The sequence below is a fragment of the Tyto alba genome, unplaced genomic scaffold (genome assembly GCF_018691265.1).
Source record: "Tyto alba isolate M040663 unplaced genomic scaffold, T.alba_DEE_v4.0 Super-Scaffold_30, whole genome shotgun sequence".
NCBI lineage: Eukaryota > Metazoa > Chordata > Aves > Strigiformes > Tytonidae > Tyto > Tyto alba.
In genome coordinates, this window is record NW_024881305.1 from 3,710,074 (window position 1) to 3,726,035 (window position 15,962).

A 15,962-nucleotide genomic window follows, 5' to 3' on the forward strand; every position below is an offset into this window, starting at 1 on the left:
GGTTACATTCCTACACAGGGGTGAAAAAAAATTTTTTTCTTGTTAAAATGTGTCTGCTCTGAAAAATCACTTCTTGGGGAGGGGCTGTTTGCAGCCTTTGGTCTCTGTCATACACAATCACAGAAATAATATGTCTGCTAGAGCAGTGACTTTTAAGAAAAGCACATCCCTCTGCTAGGCATGAAGCTAAGACAATAAAAATTGTTTATATAAGCCATTGGACCAACAACACATATGGTGACAACTTCCAGACTCTTAAAACATGTACTAAAATGAATCTCAGTGAGGAAATCTGATTTTTCAGCTTTACAACAATTAACTTGCAATTAAAAATGCTAAGGAATTGGACAGTATCTTCAAAATTCCTTGCTAACCCCAACTACATGGATAGGAATTAGTGTGCTAATCATGGATGAAAAATATTTTTAGCATCATCCTGCAATGAAATTATTTGTTGAAATGACAAGGGTGTTGCAGAATTTGACAGGACTTTCCACTCTGGAAAGGTGGCAGCAAGAATGTGAGGGATGACAGGTGCTTTCAGAAAGGGGTAACAATAGGAAAAGTTAACTTGCCAAGGCTTAGGAATGAGCCACACTGCTGGAACTGCACCGGGGCAGAGGCACGAGAGTAAGAGCAGAAAGTGATGCAAGAAAGCCTCAGGCAATGCTTTTCTAAGGATGAGTTGAAGTCTGTGCTATGGCATCTACATACATTAAGCTGGTACCAGCTGATTTTCACATTCTATACCCTGATACCAAGCAAGATAGGAATTTAAGTTTCTGACATGGAAGTACTCAGGTGTTTGGTGAGGGACCACAGAGCTGTCAGGATGCGAGTCTTTAGACCATCCTCATCACAGTATTATTTGGAAAGTGCTTATAATTAATCTAGTAAATTCCTGTAGGAATCATAACAAAGTCTCCTCTGATTATTAGTTTATTACTAATATGCTGGCTATTAAATGTGAGAATGAGGAGGTAAAGCAGAAATCCTAAAGGATCTAGAAAGTGGTACAGAAAAATCCAGTAATTTTTACTTTAAGAAGTACACTGTGAGTTTAGACTGTCTCGACCTGGTATGATCACTGTTTGGATTTTTACAAATTTTCAGTCAATAAAGCCAGTTATGTGAATTACAAAAAATACATAACTGCAACTGTGGAAGTACTTACATTCAATTACATTTCGGTTTTAGCCCTTAAATTAGGGGCATCTTATGACAGTCAAGTTTTCAAGCTGTTGCCAATATCTCTAAGGAGTCTGGCTTACAAGAAAAATACTGGGAACATAATTACTCTGTTTAAAAATATTAACTCCTTTTTTGTCAACATTTGCCTCACAGTCCTGGATAAATATAAGCCCCATTTGCGTACATTTCATAACATTTAAGTAGATACATTTATTTACACTTTCCCCAGGGTATAAATGAGGCTACTTTTAACAGTGATAAATCCTTGGTTCCTGTTACAGTTGATCATTACAGGCTTTCTGTAATCAATAAGACCAGCATAAATGTGCTTATTTGTGAATAGTTGTCAAAGAGCAAGCAAATTTAAGACCATAGTATACTCACTGAACAAATATTTAAACCTAAACAGTATCTCCTACTAGTTTACAGCATTTTTTTTTTTTTTTTAGATAATCCCACATTTTTATTCTCTCAGAGGTTCCCATTCTCTTCTACCTAGCATGCAGTAGTTCTGGGCAGCTGCTGTATTCCTCCAGCCTACCTTATTTCAGCACACTTAAAAGCACATTATCTGTTCAATCCAGTATCATTGTTACAGACTGAGGTTTCTGTCTCAGCATTTCCATCATTTTCATCTCAATATGATCTAACAGATGACAAAACACTTTGCTACCCAGGACAAGCACTTCATAAGTTAGGTTTAAGGCATTTAGAAAATCCATAAAGATCACACCACTTAATGATGGTCTTCAGGGAAGTAGGAGAATGAAGATTTCAGCTTTTACCTTCCCATACAGATGGTCACATAGCTCACTTGCAGCGTATCCTATTGTTGGAGCAGGTGATTTATTAAGAGTATGGCGACAGTTCAGTGGCTGTAAACAATTACTAAAAGAACCTTCCATATACATAAAACCTCCCTGCAAGTCTTACATGGAATACGATGCCTTTAGTAGAGAGAAATGGCAAGAAAACTTCACTAATTGCAAGAAAAAAACAGAAGCAGAAAAGCAATTAGTCTGAAATATCTGATATTTGTATACTTTAATAGATTGTGAAGTCACATGCAAGATGACAGTTTTTTTTGTTTAGCATTTATAGCAGTGCAGCTTTCAGTGTAAGAAAAGATGAGAATGGAACTTACATCTATGTGTATTTTGTTAGAATTATCTTTCCTTAATGCTGGATAAAAAAAAAGGGGGAGGTAAAACAGAGATAATATTAACATTTGTACATCACCTGCCATTCAAACATGGGAAAACAGGCTTGCCAAGAATTAGTCATTTACTCAGGAACAGACTATCTGAAGCCAGACTTGAGTTTCCAAAGAAGTGGGCTTTGTTGTAGTAGACGACACAGCTATTTCAGGGATGTATTCTGATGCTCAGTTGTTTGCAAAGAGAATTAATCTACCCAAATAAACGATGCAATTAAGATACTTCACTTTGCAATGTTATGAGGGTCATCTGCCAAGCATGCTTTAATTCAAAGGTGAGATTACGCAGCATATGGCACTTAAGTGCATGTGCAGTCTTCCAGTACATGTGGTTTGTTCTTGCCCATTCTTCCACTGCTGAATCACTCACTACGGGGCTTTCCAATCACTCACAGGACCAGAGACACCTTGCTCAAATCCCCTCTGCTGGAAAGAGTCACATAGCAGGGACTCAGCTAAACCCTGTCAGGACCAAAGTTTACAGCTTGCACTTGTGCTGAAATGTCCTCCCTGCCCTAATTTACATGGCATTAAGCAGGTTCCTCCTAACTAGCACACACAGCTCATTGTTTGCCTGTGTATTCACGATCAGAAAATTTTCCAAGCTCTCAGCCAGCTACTTAGACTTGGAAAATGCCCTTACCTTTGTTTATATTCTTTTTCAGAAACTTATTAAGCTAATGCACATTCCATGTTGTTAGGAGGACAGATTTAGGTAAACACCCCAGCTAATTTTAGATGTATGCTGAGATGATAAGCAATAAAATCCATCTAGAAGGTCTGACTAAATACACTTCTGAGTCAATACATCCTGGAACAGATCACTGCTGTTTAAACAGTTCATCAAAACAGAGACTCAATCTCATCACTGATGTAACTGCTTTGCAGTCAAGAGAGTTCAATCAGGAATGAACTTCCATGTGACTCTGATGTGCTAATTTAAATACATGATGTTACTTTAAAACAACTTATTGCAGCCTTACAAACTTAGCTCTGAAACAAGGCAATGGGTGGCTTATGTCAAACCCAACATAGCTGGCCCTCAAAGAAATCATTAAAGAATCATTAACCAAGGAACAACTCACTATCTTGGATATAAAGCAGGAAAAGCACTGTTCTCAGAAGCATGTGATTTTTTTTTGTCTCAATAAGAGAAAGGAGTTCAGGGAGTAAGAGGGACTATAGTAAATGGTCTGATAGTAGTCTTTAATAAAATCAGTGGAAGTCTTGCAATTCATCTTAAAGAAAATGAGACTCACTCTAACAGGTAACTTTAAGTCATCTAACATATACAGGAACAGAGGTCAAAATGCTAAGAAAAGGCAGTTAAAGTAGTCTTTCTGTGTAGTTTAGAAGTTGTGCAAGCCAGTGCAATTTTCCCTTATCCCGGTTTGTGCAGAGAACTGTAAACCAAATCATATCCAAACAGCAAGATTTATTTGCTCATTAATCAAAATGAAAGTCTGTATCCACACTACTGCTTCTCATCCCTCATTAATACACTGCCTGCTAAAACAGTAATAGCATGGAAGGCTCCCAAACAGGCTCTTCTATTGTTTAAGTCCCATCTTGTGCAGATCCCATCTAAGCAGAATTGAACAATTTAAGAGTTTAATTGTATTGTCTAAGAAGCAGCTGAAAACCTGCTTCTAGTAAAATTTCTAAAGCCAAACTTGTACTCTAAACTTCCACTGTCACGAATTAATGATATGTGAAAAGAATTACAGTGTTCCTTGACTGACAGCAACAGTAGATATTTCCGGTGTAGATGCAATTCTAGGAGCGAAACAGTTTTGACTCGTACATATTGTTGCATTCAGAAGACTAATGATCTTCCTCTCTCAGTAAAAAGTACAACTGTGCCAACCTAACCACATCAACTCTCACACCATTTGGCTAGTATAGTACACTGATATTCCAAGTGAAGTTATTCATCTGTAAAATCATGTGTTGGGAAATCCAAAACAGAACTGGGAAATAACTCCGGGCCTTTTACTGTGGATCTGTGTAGCAGGCCCAAATGGACCCTAGATACTTCTGTAGTATCATAAAAAGTTAAATAGACAGGGTGTTCTTTTATGTTTTAACTTTCTCAAAAGCCTAAAATGCCACCAGGCTTTGACAGCAAAAAAAAATCCTGGCTGTGTTAAGGCAAGTACGGAATATACATATACAAAAGAGAAATTTCTGAAACTTTGTATGTGGAATTAAACATTTATGGAAAATTGTATTTGCTTTCAAAATAACACAGCTAAAGAAGCTTGACAATAGCTATAATTTACTGAGTTATGTATTTAGACAGCACGCTAGTTCCAATTTGTTCCTAAACAAAAAGCCATTTGCTTATGGTATGTAAAATAGCATTTGCAGTCAGGTATTACATGCAGAACTCCTAAGTGCTTATTCCCCGGTCCTTCTGCTCAGAATTCCCATCTCAATCCCTCTGATTTGCACAGAGTATCATGCTGTTTGGGGCTTTTCATGCAGTCCTAGCAAAGCCTCGTCCTTTGCACTCTATAGGAAAAAAATTCCCCAATTTTAAAGGGGACAGATCCAGCTCTTCATGAACAGTCCTTACTCCTGACCTGCAACCATCCCACATTTTCACTGTCCCCCATACCAGCATTTCCCACTAGCAAGCTGACAGGACATTCACTTGTCGTTCCCACATTACTAAGTGAGCATAACATATCTATTTTGATTCTTTTCACTCTTTTTCATACCATTTATTTCCACTGCCTCTGGAGACATCTTGTGAGATGTTGCATCACAGATCGTTCCTTCCTCTCAGCAGAATGACACTTTGCCACTTACTCCTGCAGCCTAATTGCTCTCCCCAATTAAAATTTCCAGGAGTCTGAGAATCTCTCCTGACCTTTGATCAGTGTACCCCCCTGGAGAGGACTGACATTATAATCTGACTGTAGATGAGACAGGGATGAATAAGACACTTTCTGTTTTACAAAGATTCATTATTGCCTCACTGGGAATAGCAAGGTTATAGGTCCACCTAAGGCTCAGATGAGAGGAGTACAACACACTGGAAGATTACTAGTGTGTAGTAAGTGAAATGCTGTGTTACTACTTTTCATTATTTCACTTTGGTTTTGGCTACTCTGTGCAGTCTTCACTCTTACACTTTGCAGCATTTCACGGGTCACAAAGGCTCATTCTCAGCAATATCTTTTTAATCTTTCCACCCAACATCCTTCAAGTACTAGTTCTTATACTTATGTGCTCCACAGTTAGATGCTACAGGGGGCAATCGTGAAAGCCTGGTATTCCATAAGAAAGGAACAGGTACTGTGGGACAATGCCGTTTCCCTTTTTCACCTCTTCAGTCAGCAATGCATAAAAGCTATACACTGTATTTTAAGGGACTCATTTAAGGAAGTTAACATAACAGCAGACTACCCTGTTTGAGTGAAAGAGGATTGCAAACACATTACTCACTGCAATAATTCACTTTGGATTATTCTTATTTAGAAACCCAGAATGGAAGAGGTGCACAACAAATTAAAAGTACCTGAAGTTTATCAGTAGTATCCATGAGACCGCTATTGAGCTTCAGTAGGAAATAAAATCTAATGTTGCTGTGAAAAAGTGCATCTCAGATATTTTATTAAACTGAAGTCACAATATAATCCTACTGAGCATTAGTATTCCACTGATACTGGAAGAGTAAGATCAGAACACGTAAAAACTGCAAGTAGTCAGTCACACTTGCCTCTCCTCAGAGGAGATCCAGCCTGTAAAAGCACTGGGGGTAAAACATTAATTAGCAATGACAGTTATCATCCTAACAATTCAGGACAACAAATGCCACAGATTAACACTGCAACACCACCCTGAAAGAACTATGTTAATGGCCTAGAAAACAGAACAGTTCAGGCTACAGGTGCATTAAGACTAGAAAAATGCCAGCTGCCATCCCTCCTTTTAACAGTAAATATCATAGTCTCCAGAAATACATTTCAGAAGCAAGTTCCTCTTCAAATACCTCAAATGTAGATACCAGAAACTTCCTGTAACAGTTACTTAAAATTCAGTGAAAAAGACTAGGTAGTGAAAATGGGCCTGGAAGCCTTCACCACACAGCAAAACTAGTTGAATATCTTATAATATTTAATGTATTTTTATCCTCCTATTAAAAGGCATCTCCTTTTAATACACGGAGAAATACAGCCATCATAGATGCAGCGACTTGTCCAAGATCACACACAGGAACTAAACCAATGCTATAACCCTTTATTATCTGCCTCTGAGATGATTCTCTCCTCTCCACTCTCTATAGAGAGCGCCTCCCAGCCATGTTTTTCAAATTCCAGTTCAGGAATGTGGAATACAGCTCAGGCAGGAACAAAACCTTCCTGTGTTATGTTCTTGAGACCCAAGGCAAAGAGTCAGTGACTTCTCGGGGTTACCTGGAAGATGAGCATGCAGCTGCCCATGCAGAAATGGCTTTCTTCAACACAATCTTACCAAAGTGTGACTCAAGCCTCCGCTACAACATCACTTGGTACGTCTCCTCCAGTCCCTGCGTGACCTGCGCTGATCACATAACCGAGACCCTAAAGAAGAACAAGAACCTGCATCTGACAATCATGGTAGGGCGCCTCTTCATGTGGGAAGAGCCAGAAATGCAGGCTGCCCTGAAAAAAATGAAGTCAGTTGGCTGCAAGCTGAGGATTATGAAGCCTCAAGACTTTGAGTATGTCTGGCAGAACTTTGTGGAACAGGAGGAAGGAGAGGCAGCAAAGGCTTTCGTGCCATGGGAGGACATTCAAGAGAACTTCCAATATTATGAGGAAAAGCTGGCTGAGATTTTGCACTGAAGCTCACGTGAGTGAGGATTTCCACTTGGTCACTTATCTCCTTGTATTAGTATTACCAACTCCTGGTTTTACTTTGGGTTGTTAAAGGCGTAGCCCAGAGCCAATTTCCATTACTGTTACTCTCAAAATACCTGGCTGGGTTTGCCTGTATCTGAATACTGAAAATAATCCTAGGCAGTACCTTACCCTTTCAAGGGTAGTAATGCTACAGTGGACTACTCCACAGCAGACACGTAAGGGATTTAGGGCTTTTCTTTTTCTCCTCAGAGTAAAAATCTCCAGGAATGAAAAGGTACTAGGGTCACTAGGTACAACAAGAATACCTCACTGTTCCCCACATATGTGATATTCAGGACACTTGTGGGAACAGTGAGAGGAATGTAGAGAAAAGGGGATTTCCCCCCCACCCCAAAGTCTAGCCCTCTAGAAAAAAAAATAAACATTAAAGAAAACCATGGTGATCATTGCAGAATTCCCTGTTTTTTTTAAAGGGGTAGTGAAGAGTCACCTATTTAAACCACACAACATGAAAGCATTTAAAGTTTCTAACATGTTGCTCTTTTTCCTTCCTCACAACTAATTCAGAAAAGATCTATGAAGAGAGATGCAACGGACTTGGCTATCTGGGACACTCCTGCTTTCCAAAGCTTTGATTCCAGCAGGATGGAACATCAACTTCTGGAAGATGAGGCCCTGATGGACTACAAATACATATACAACACAGATCTTTGGTGTTTGGGATTTTTTTGGTTTATTTTGTTCCTCCCTGCCTCCTACCCTAAACAAACCCATGCTGCCTCTGCTGATAAGAAAGAAGGCAACATGCTGTGTGATTACAGCCTTGAATGAAATGGATTGCAGTGGACCTATAGGAAAGACTGTAGACCTCACATAGCAGGACTACTTTATGAGAAAAGATCTTAGAACAAGGCTGCCCATTAGATAAATGCATTTAGAAAGTACGTACTTCGTAAATGTTAAAAGGGATTTAAGATGACAAAAAGGTTTTCTTCCTCTGACCTCCTCAATAATCAGAGCTATGATTTAAGTTAGCCCTAACTGGTCTATTCTAAATTATGACGGAGCCCTAGGAACTTCATTTCAAATACATCAAATGCCTTCTCCCCTTGTTCAGTGATGTTTGTGACATAAAACTGGGAAAAGCAAAGTGAAATAAAATTAGAAGTCACTGCAAAAACCTATAGTACTATTTATTCCTCCTTCTCTATTTGTAAGAGGTCCTAAATTCAATCTGACAAGTGAGACATCCTGGGACAGCCATGTATGAAATATTTCATAGCTGAAGTACAGCATGAGAAAGGAGAATTACTATATGCCAGAAAAATTTCAAGAGTACATATAAGTGTGTGTGTGTGTGAGAGAGAGAGAGAGAGAGAGAGAGAGAGAGAGAAAATATGGGCACATCATGTCCTATATAAAAGGAGGCACAGACCAAACAAGGGTTGCAAGGACACTCATCAGCTAAGAAACAGAGTCAGATAGGGATCATGCTTCCAATCAGTTCTTCATGTTGGTTTCTCCTGCACTGTCACAAGCAGGAAAGGTGCTAGACATACACATACACACAAATAAAACTGCTGACCGCAACCATCTCCTACCTCAGTCAACTACACTAAATCCTGGCATAAATTTTCAAGGCAGAAAAAACAAGCAGCAATGAAAAACCCTCTGTGGAGCCACTGTGGATTTCACCTCTGTGCCACTAGATTTAAGAAAACAAACATAAATAAGCATAAGGGCTAAATCAATGAGCAGCCTTTATGTCCACTCTTGACCAGTTCAATACTCCAAGTTCCTATTTGTCTTAGTGAGTTTATTCCACCACCCCCCCCAGTTGTATATTTAGCTACAGCAATTATCCACCAAAAGCAAGTTTACAAAGGATGGTCAACAAACACGGAGAGTAATATTATGAAGCTCTTAAAGACACAAACAGGATTTGCACATCTGCATCAGCAAAGAAACCACACAGCACAGATTAATCCACAAGGCTAAGAACAGAAAACGCTCCACCCATTCAATCCATAGTGAAAAACCAATTAGGAACCCTATGTTATGCTACAAACTTCAACTGTTATATCTCACATTTTAGGTTTATTCAACATATGTGGCACTTTTCCGGACATTCACTATAAAAAAAGTCACAAAGATTTATTAGGGGGGAGTGGGAAAAAACAAACAGAAAGGAAAGGCTGAGTATATGATAGTTCTTCAGTACTGGAACCAAACCTTACAAAAATCAAGTGTTTATCAGTGATCTGCTGAACTGTTACTGATTTACTTTTGCTATTGATGACAGCAAACACCACCCTACATGTAACACCTAAATTATGAATGCAGTAAAAAAAGAAATATGAAAAACAAACCTTAAACTCCATACTATGACTTTTCATAGCACAACAGTCATTTACATGTGGAATCTCATAAAATTGAGTTCTGCAAACTATACCAATTATACGGTACATAATGCACCCACATGGTGTCTATACACACCTCCAGCATTTCCCCTGAACACAGCCACAACACATACAGACATCAGTATGTTTTTCCAAAAGGACTGTGCTCTCATCTGACAGCACAGTCCTGAAAAGTTATTTATTTAATGTTGGCAGCAAAATTCCTAGCAAGTACAATCTCATAACTAAAAATTGCATTTGTAGCCAGAAGGTAGAAATTAAATTTTTAATCCTGTAACAAAGAGTAAGGGAACTGTATGCCAGATATGAACACTGCAAAACTTTTAAAAAAATAACAGTTACAGGGCTCCACAGCTCATCATTACTACAAACCAACAAATACCTCAGCAACAGACAGCTCCAATTTCACTCTGCATAGGAACTGTCAGCTTTACGTAGAACCTCTAGTGCAGGCAGGTCCTCTGTGGAGGACCAGTGACATCTGGTGGCTTGCTGGGACAGACTGGGAACTCCCCCAGGGTTACAACACCCCTGCCTTCTTCACAGGCTCCCTGAACACTATATCCAAAATTACGTGCTCTGGAGCTTTTTTCTTTTTGTTGCCAACACAAGAGTGAGCTACGCTCAGATGAAGAATGTGCTCAGCATGCAGTTTCCCCCCCTCATCAGTTAACAGTTTTCCACTCCTGAAAGCAAAGGAAATGGGGCTCCCTTTAAATTCTTTCGCTCACAGAGTATAAACTGTGATCTTTATATCTGTGTCTTCAAATACTTCCCCAAGTATTTCTGAAACTTTATTCCAATCCAGGCGGTCAAGTCCACATCCAATCCTGGAAAATGAGACATCAAAAAAACTGTAATGGCTTGTTTTGGAACGTGCTATGAACAACTAGCCCTTCAAGCAGCTACAGTTTTATGTGCCACTAACACAGCTCACCTAAGTCAACATAGGGTAGTTAAAATAAGAAAACAACCAAGCCTGTATGTTCTGCTATCATTTAAACACATTGGGCAATGTAAATTTATTTGCACAAGTGAACAGAAGTGTTGAATAGAAGAAGAAGTGGATACTTGGAACTCTTATTTCACAGCAGGGGATCATCTCTCAAAAATCCTTCTATGCAAGAAACACTGAAGTATTTACATAGCAGTGACTAATTTTCTTACCTAGGCATGGAAATGTCAGTAACTCCATTGTTCAGACAGTGAGCTTTCATGGCTTCTAAACTCTTTCGCATAGTCTCATATGTTGGTTTGTGAGAAACCTTCTTCTTTGTAATCTAAGTATAAATGTAAAAGGTCAATTGTGCCTTTGGCATAGTAACTGCAAACTACTTTATTTTTTAAAAACCACATTCCACTACACTCTGAAACTCCACACCCAGATTTGCTACTGCGAAGAGAATAAACCTGGAAAAAGAACTACGTTTCATAGCTTAAAACAATGTAATTTAGCAACCAGTTCCGTCCATTTAAAGTTTAAATATATATACACAACACAGCTTGGCTCCTTCTCAAGTAGCAATATTTGAATAATACATTGCACACTTCTTATTTAGAAGAACATGATAAAAAAAATCACAACTATTAAAGCCCTTATCATATTTAATATAGTTTAGTTACGGGGAAGTGCATGAGTAATGTTCCATTCTTACCAGGTAGTAAATGTATCGGTCCTCTCTTCGGAGGACTGCCACATCCCCAGTTTTCTTTTCTAAAGTGAAAAAATTAAGATGGTATTTTTGAAACAGTTACATTCCACTACGTAATTCTCCCTGCACCCCAAGTAGCTTGGAATACCCTTACTGCTGGAAATCAAGGTTTCCCTTCAGCTCCTGCATCTCCACCCCAAGCGTATCACTCACGTTGATCCAACAGCTCTTGTACGCCTCCAAACTTTTTCTTAAAAAGAACAGCTATGCCTGCACCCATACGACAGTCTTCGCTGATGCAATGAGCCAACGAGTCCGTTGGGGGACATGAGAAAAGGTCCCCCTTAACACACTTGATCTGGAAAACAACACAAACAGAAGGGTAAATAAAAATAAGGTACGAGCACAGATTCAAGTAACAGATTATTCACTTAACAGGGAATGTGGCATGCCCGTAAAGACTGTAAAGCACTGAGTTTAAGATGCAGTTGACAAGTAAGCGAATTGGCAGAAATTATGTACAAAATATACAGTTAACTATCTTTTCTACAAGAGCTGTTATGAGTTATGTGTCAGCTCAGCAGTTAATTTTACAAATTCAAAGCCCAAGAAATAAAATTATGTAATAGTACAAGTGGATTAGTGCCCCTCTTCAGCATACTGCCAGCGTGTCAGTGCTGGACATAACGCCACTTAGCTAGTTAAGCAGGTAAGCTCTGTGCTGTTGTACAATATCCACATCACTGACATATGCACAAAATCACAAGAAAATTAGCATTATCAGCCACTTTACTCCAAAAAGCTACATGGTTCAGCCAGCTGCCATGTTATTGGGCTTCCAGTAACAGGAAGGCCTCTTTATAGAGACACACATCACAGCAGTAGTACCCATAACCCATTTTCTACGCACTCTCTCCTCCTGATCTGTTATAAATTGAGACCACAATGGATCATAATCCAATTATAATTTTATTAATTATAGCAAGTAGAATATGAGCAAAGACAGCGCTGGACGACAGGGGAGTCTGCGCTCCGCCAACTGCCGTACTGATCAGTTCAAACAGTTCCTTTTTATACATTTTTACATTCGTGGTTGTCTTTGATCAGTACCCCCTTCTGCTTGCACAAGTATCTGGTTTGTGTAAGCAATTGCGGTTATCTTATCTCACGCAGTCATCTTGTCTCACAGGTTATCTTGTCTCACACAAGTGGTGTCTGGCAGCTATTTGCATAAGCAGTTTTTTTTGTCTTTTGCCGCCTAACCTTTACATTGAGCTTAACATAAATTTCAATAAACAATACCCTTAGTTCATAGTTTCTTACAATCCCCCCTTTTTCTTTTATCCTATTATTGTTTATTAGATGCTACTTTCATTTTCGTCACTGCAAACAAACCTTTTTCCACAATTCCAACATTTATCATAACACTCTCAAGATAATACCTTACAATTACAATCATAGTTTTCACGTGGCATAACGCATTCACAACAATCTTTTCCACCAGGAAGCTCCTAATAGATCATCCCACCATTCTGAATCTAACATTGAGGGTGTTTTCAGAGCACCATAGGTAAAACAGCTCTTATTCTATCTGCTATGTGCAGTTGTCGCCTTAATGTTTTTGCCGTGTGTTATTTATTCCTTGCTTTGTTCAGTTAATCCAACAAGTTGTGACCAACATGCAATTTGCTACTACTGTTTCACCTGTTGGTGTTAAGCACATTCGAGCTGTGTGCCGAACTGTACAGTCAACCGTACTATCAGACACTCTGTAAACAATAATCAACAATTTATTAGCAAACAAGAACCTGAAATAATTAACTGTATAACAATCCAGCAAAGTCCCACGCGACACAATCAGAAAGAGAAAAAGTAAGAACTAAAGATATGAGCACTGTCCTTTGGATGTTGTCCTTCGATGTCTTGTTACCCTTACTCACGGGGCGATAGCGACAGAAAGATAGAGTCCAAGAACAACAGTCACGCGCCGCGCGGTAACTCCTCTGATCAATAACATTTTCTTCTTTGAACTATAAGTCTGTTTCCATCACCTCATCACGGTTTCGAGGGCGTCTTAGTTGTCTTCGTGATCTTGGAGGATTGGGGGGAGGAGGTGATCTTCTCCGACACCAGCCACGAGACATTCCCTCGCATACCGCGATGGCAACGACAGTCACCACCAATATAATGAAAAATCCCAACAGCAGGCCGGCGCACACGGGATCGTCCCCTACTCCCATCTTCCCAAGATTGCAATCCAGTGGGATCAGTAAGATTAGTGGGATAGTCCAGCCCCAGGCTAGCGGCTTGACCGAGGAAGGTCCAAGTGCGCAATGAGCGGAAGTTTCTCTTCCACCCAGAATGCCTGTGCTGCCTAGATCTGGGCGGGCCTGGCAGTTGTTTTTGCCATCCGGGTATAGCCGAACTTTCGAGACCCTCCAGCAACACATGCGCTTTGGACTGGGGGCGTGGAAATCCATTTTCCTGCTGCGTATGTGGACCCTGACTCCTGATCCCTACAGACCAGGCAGGTTCGCCACTCGCGCTCTCACTCTTGTACCTCCGATACCGCGAAAACAATGGAGCGTGCTTATGCATGGGCAGCAATTTATTGTGCAGCCTTGATGTTGGTAGCCCTCACTTTGTTTGCCTTTTTACTACATATCTTTTGCCCTTGTAAATGTTCCTCTTTCAAGTACGCATGTAGTTGTATCTGCTTATGTAAACCACCATCTCCTTTGGTTAACCATGTTGAAAGTTCTGTTATAGGTCTTTTCGGCGGTTTTGGTACTGGCTGTTTTACTTCTGTCACATCTTTTACTTGGATTCTCTTCTTCCCACTAAAATATCTCCATCCACCCTTCTGTCTTTGGGAAAGCAAAGCCACTCTGATGTTGGACATAACAGTAAAGCACTTGCTGCACAAATTTGCCACTATTAAAGCAAACCATACCAGGATGATTAGCAGAGGTCCGGTATAACATATACTCCCACCTCTCATGCCTATGGGGTTGCAGCCCACAGCTGAGAAAAAGGTCTTCTTGGTGGCGAGCACAGAGGTTAACCCGGTCTTGCCCTCTACTGTTTAACAAATCCGTGTGTTAAGAGTTAGTCAATTCAAGTGCAGCTCCTTTGTAGCCACTTCCTTTGTTTCTAAGCAAAGCAAAATTTTGGCACTTTCCGATAGTGTCCTCCCATCAACTCTCAGGGACATCACAAATTCTGGGGACTAACCTCTTTTTCCCCGTAAATCAAGGTTACAGTTCATGCCCCTTCCCTATACAGTTATAAGACAATTTTCTCCATCTGCAAGAAGTACCACATCCGGTAACACATTTCACATTCACACAAAACCCACGCTTCATGACATCCATACATACACTCGAGACAAGGTATTACCCTATTAGGTTGATTTTCTAGCAATGCCTAATTGAATCCAAAATGCTCATAATCTGTTACCAAAAGCCACTCTGTAACATGTCTGTCAGTTAATGCTCGGTAAACGCCAGCTTTTCCCTGACAGTTTTTTTTGTTTGGTTTTGTCTGTTTTTTTGTTTTTGTTTCCTTATACAGCAAGTAAGTAAATGAATAAGTAAATTTTCACAGTGTTACCTCTGAACCCAGTCAAAAACCCAGTCAAACCACTGGTTAAGAGTCATTCAATCCCCTCCTGATGAATTTACTTAGTCCTTTGAGGGTGACTTGTAGTTGGTCAGTTGATGGTACCACAGTCCACTCCTGAGGCTTTTCCACCAGTCCTTTTCCTCAGGAGGCAAGAGTCCACCCCTTTTCTTTTGTTCGGATCGCTGTCTCGGTGATCAGCAGCACCTGAAATGGACCTTCCCACTCGGGAGTTAATGATTAATCTTTCCACACTTTTATCAATACCCAATCACCTGGTTTTACATTGTGGATATTAAAAGCCAATGGTGATATTTGAGGCAGAAGTCCTTTCTTTCTCAGTTTCATTAAAGTGTTACCAATGTTTCATTAAAGTGTTACCAATTCTTATTACATACTTTCTTACATACTGATCTCCTACTTCAGGGATGACAATATCCCTGTCATTACTCATACATAGTAATCCAAACATCATTTCATAGGGAGAAATACCCAGGTCTGTTCGTGGCTGAGTATTGATCCTTAATAAGGCCAACGGCAGGCATTTAATCCAAGACATCTGAGTCTCAATCATTAACTTAGTCAAGGTTTGTTTTGAAGTTTGATTCATTCTTTCTCCTCTTCCAGAACTCCGAGGATGCCATGGGGTGTGCCATGCCCATTCGATCCCTAAGGCTTCAGATAGCTGTTGTATAATTTTTAAAATGAAATGTGTTCCTCCGCCCAAGTCTATTCTTTCTATTAATCCATATCTGGGGATAATGTTTTCCAGTAACACCTTGGATACCATGCTTGCCATTGCCCTTGGTGTGGGGGATTGCTTCCACCCAATGAGTTAAGTGAGCCACTAATACCAACAAATACTTCCACCTTTGTATTTAAGGTAGCTCTGTTAAGTCTACCTGGAGGCTTTGTATGGCTAGCTCCTATTCCCCAGCCACCTTTTTTTTTTTTTTTTTTTTTTTTTTTTTTTTTATCTCATTACCTTTTTGTTCACTTTTTAACAAAT

General features: G+C 39.7%; 2 protein-coding genes across 8 annotated transcripts in view; one reads left to right on the forward strand and one right to left on the reverse strand.

Moving 5' to 3' along the window:
- Nucleotides 1-10,004, forward strand: part of APOBEC2 (apolipoprotein B mRNA editing enzyme catalytic subunit 2) — a 23,613-nt gene extending 13,609 nt beyond the window's left edge. Inside the window, 1 exon segment of the mRNA XM_033009631.2 lies at nt 6,702-10,004. Coding sequence (XP_032865522.2) covers nt 6,702-7,242 — 541 coding nt within the window. The 3' untranslated portion in view covers nt 7,243-10,004.
- Nucleotides 9,803-15,962, reverse strand: part of OARD1 (O-acyl-ADP-ribose deacylase 1) — a 12,607-nt gene continuing 6,447 nt past the window's right edge. For 6 of the 7 annotated variants that reach the window (XM_042800306.1, XM_042800305.1, XM_042800301.1 and 3 more), the window contains exons 3-7: nt 12,243-12,251; nt 11,546-11,690; nt 11,336-11,394; nt 10,848-10,960; nt 9,803-10,510 (exon numbers count right to left, since the gene is read on the reverse strand). In XM_042800306.1, coding sequence (XP_042656240.1) covers nt 10,408-10,510; nt 10,848-10,960; nt 11,336-11,394; nt 11,546-11,690; nt 12,243-12,251 — 429 coding nt within the window. In that variant the 3' untranslated portion in view covers nt 9,803-10,407. Of the gene's footprint in view, nt 10,511-10,847; nt 10,961-11,335; nt 11,395-11,486; nt 11,691-12,242; nt 12,252-15,962 lie in introns of those variants that run through there. The other variant, XM_042800302.1, reaches the window with a different exon arrangement.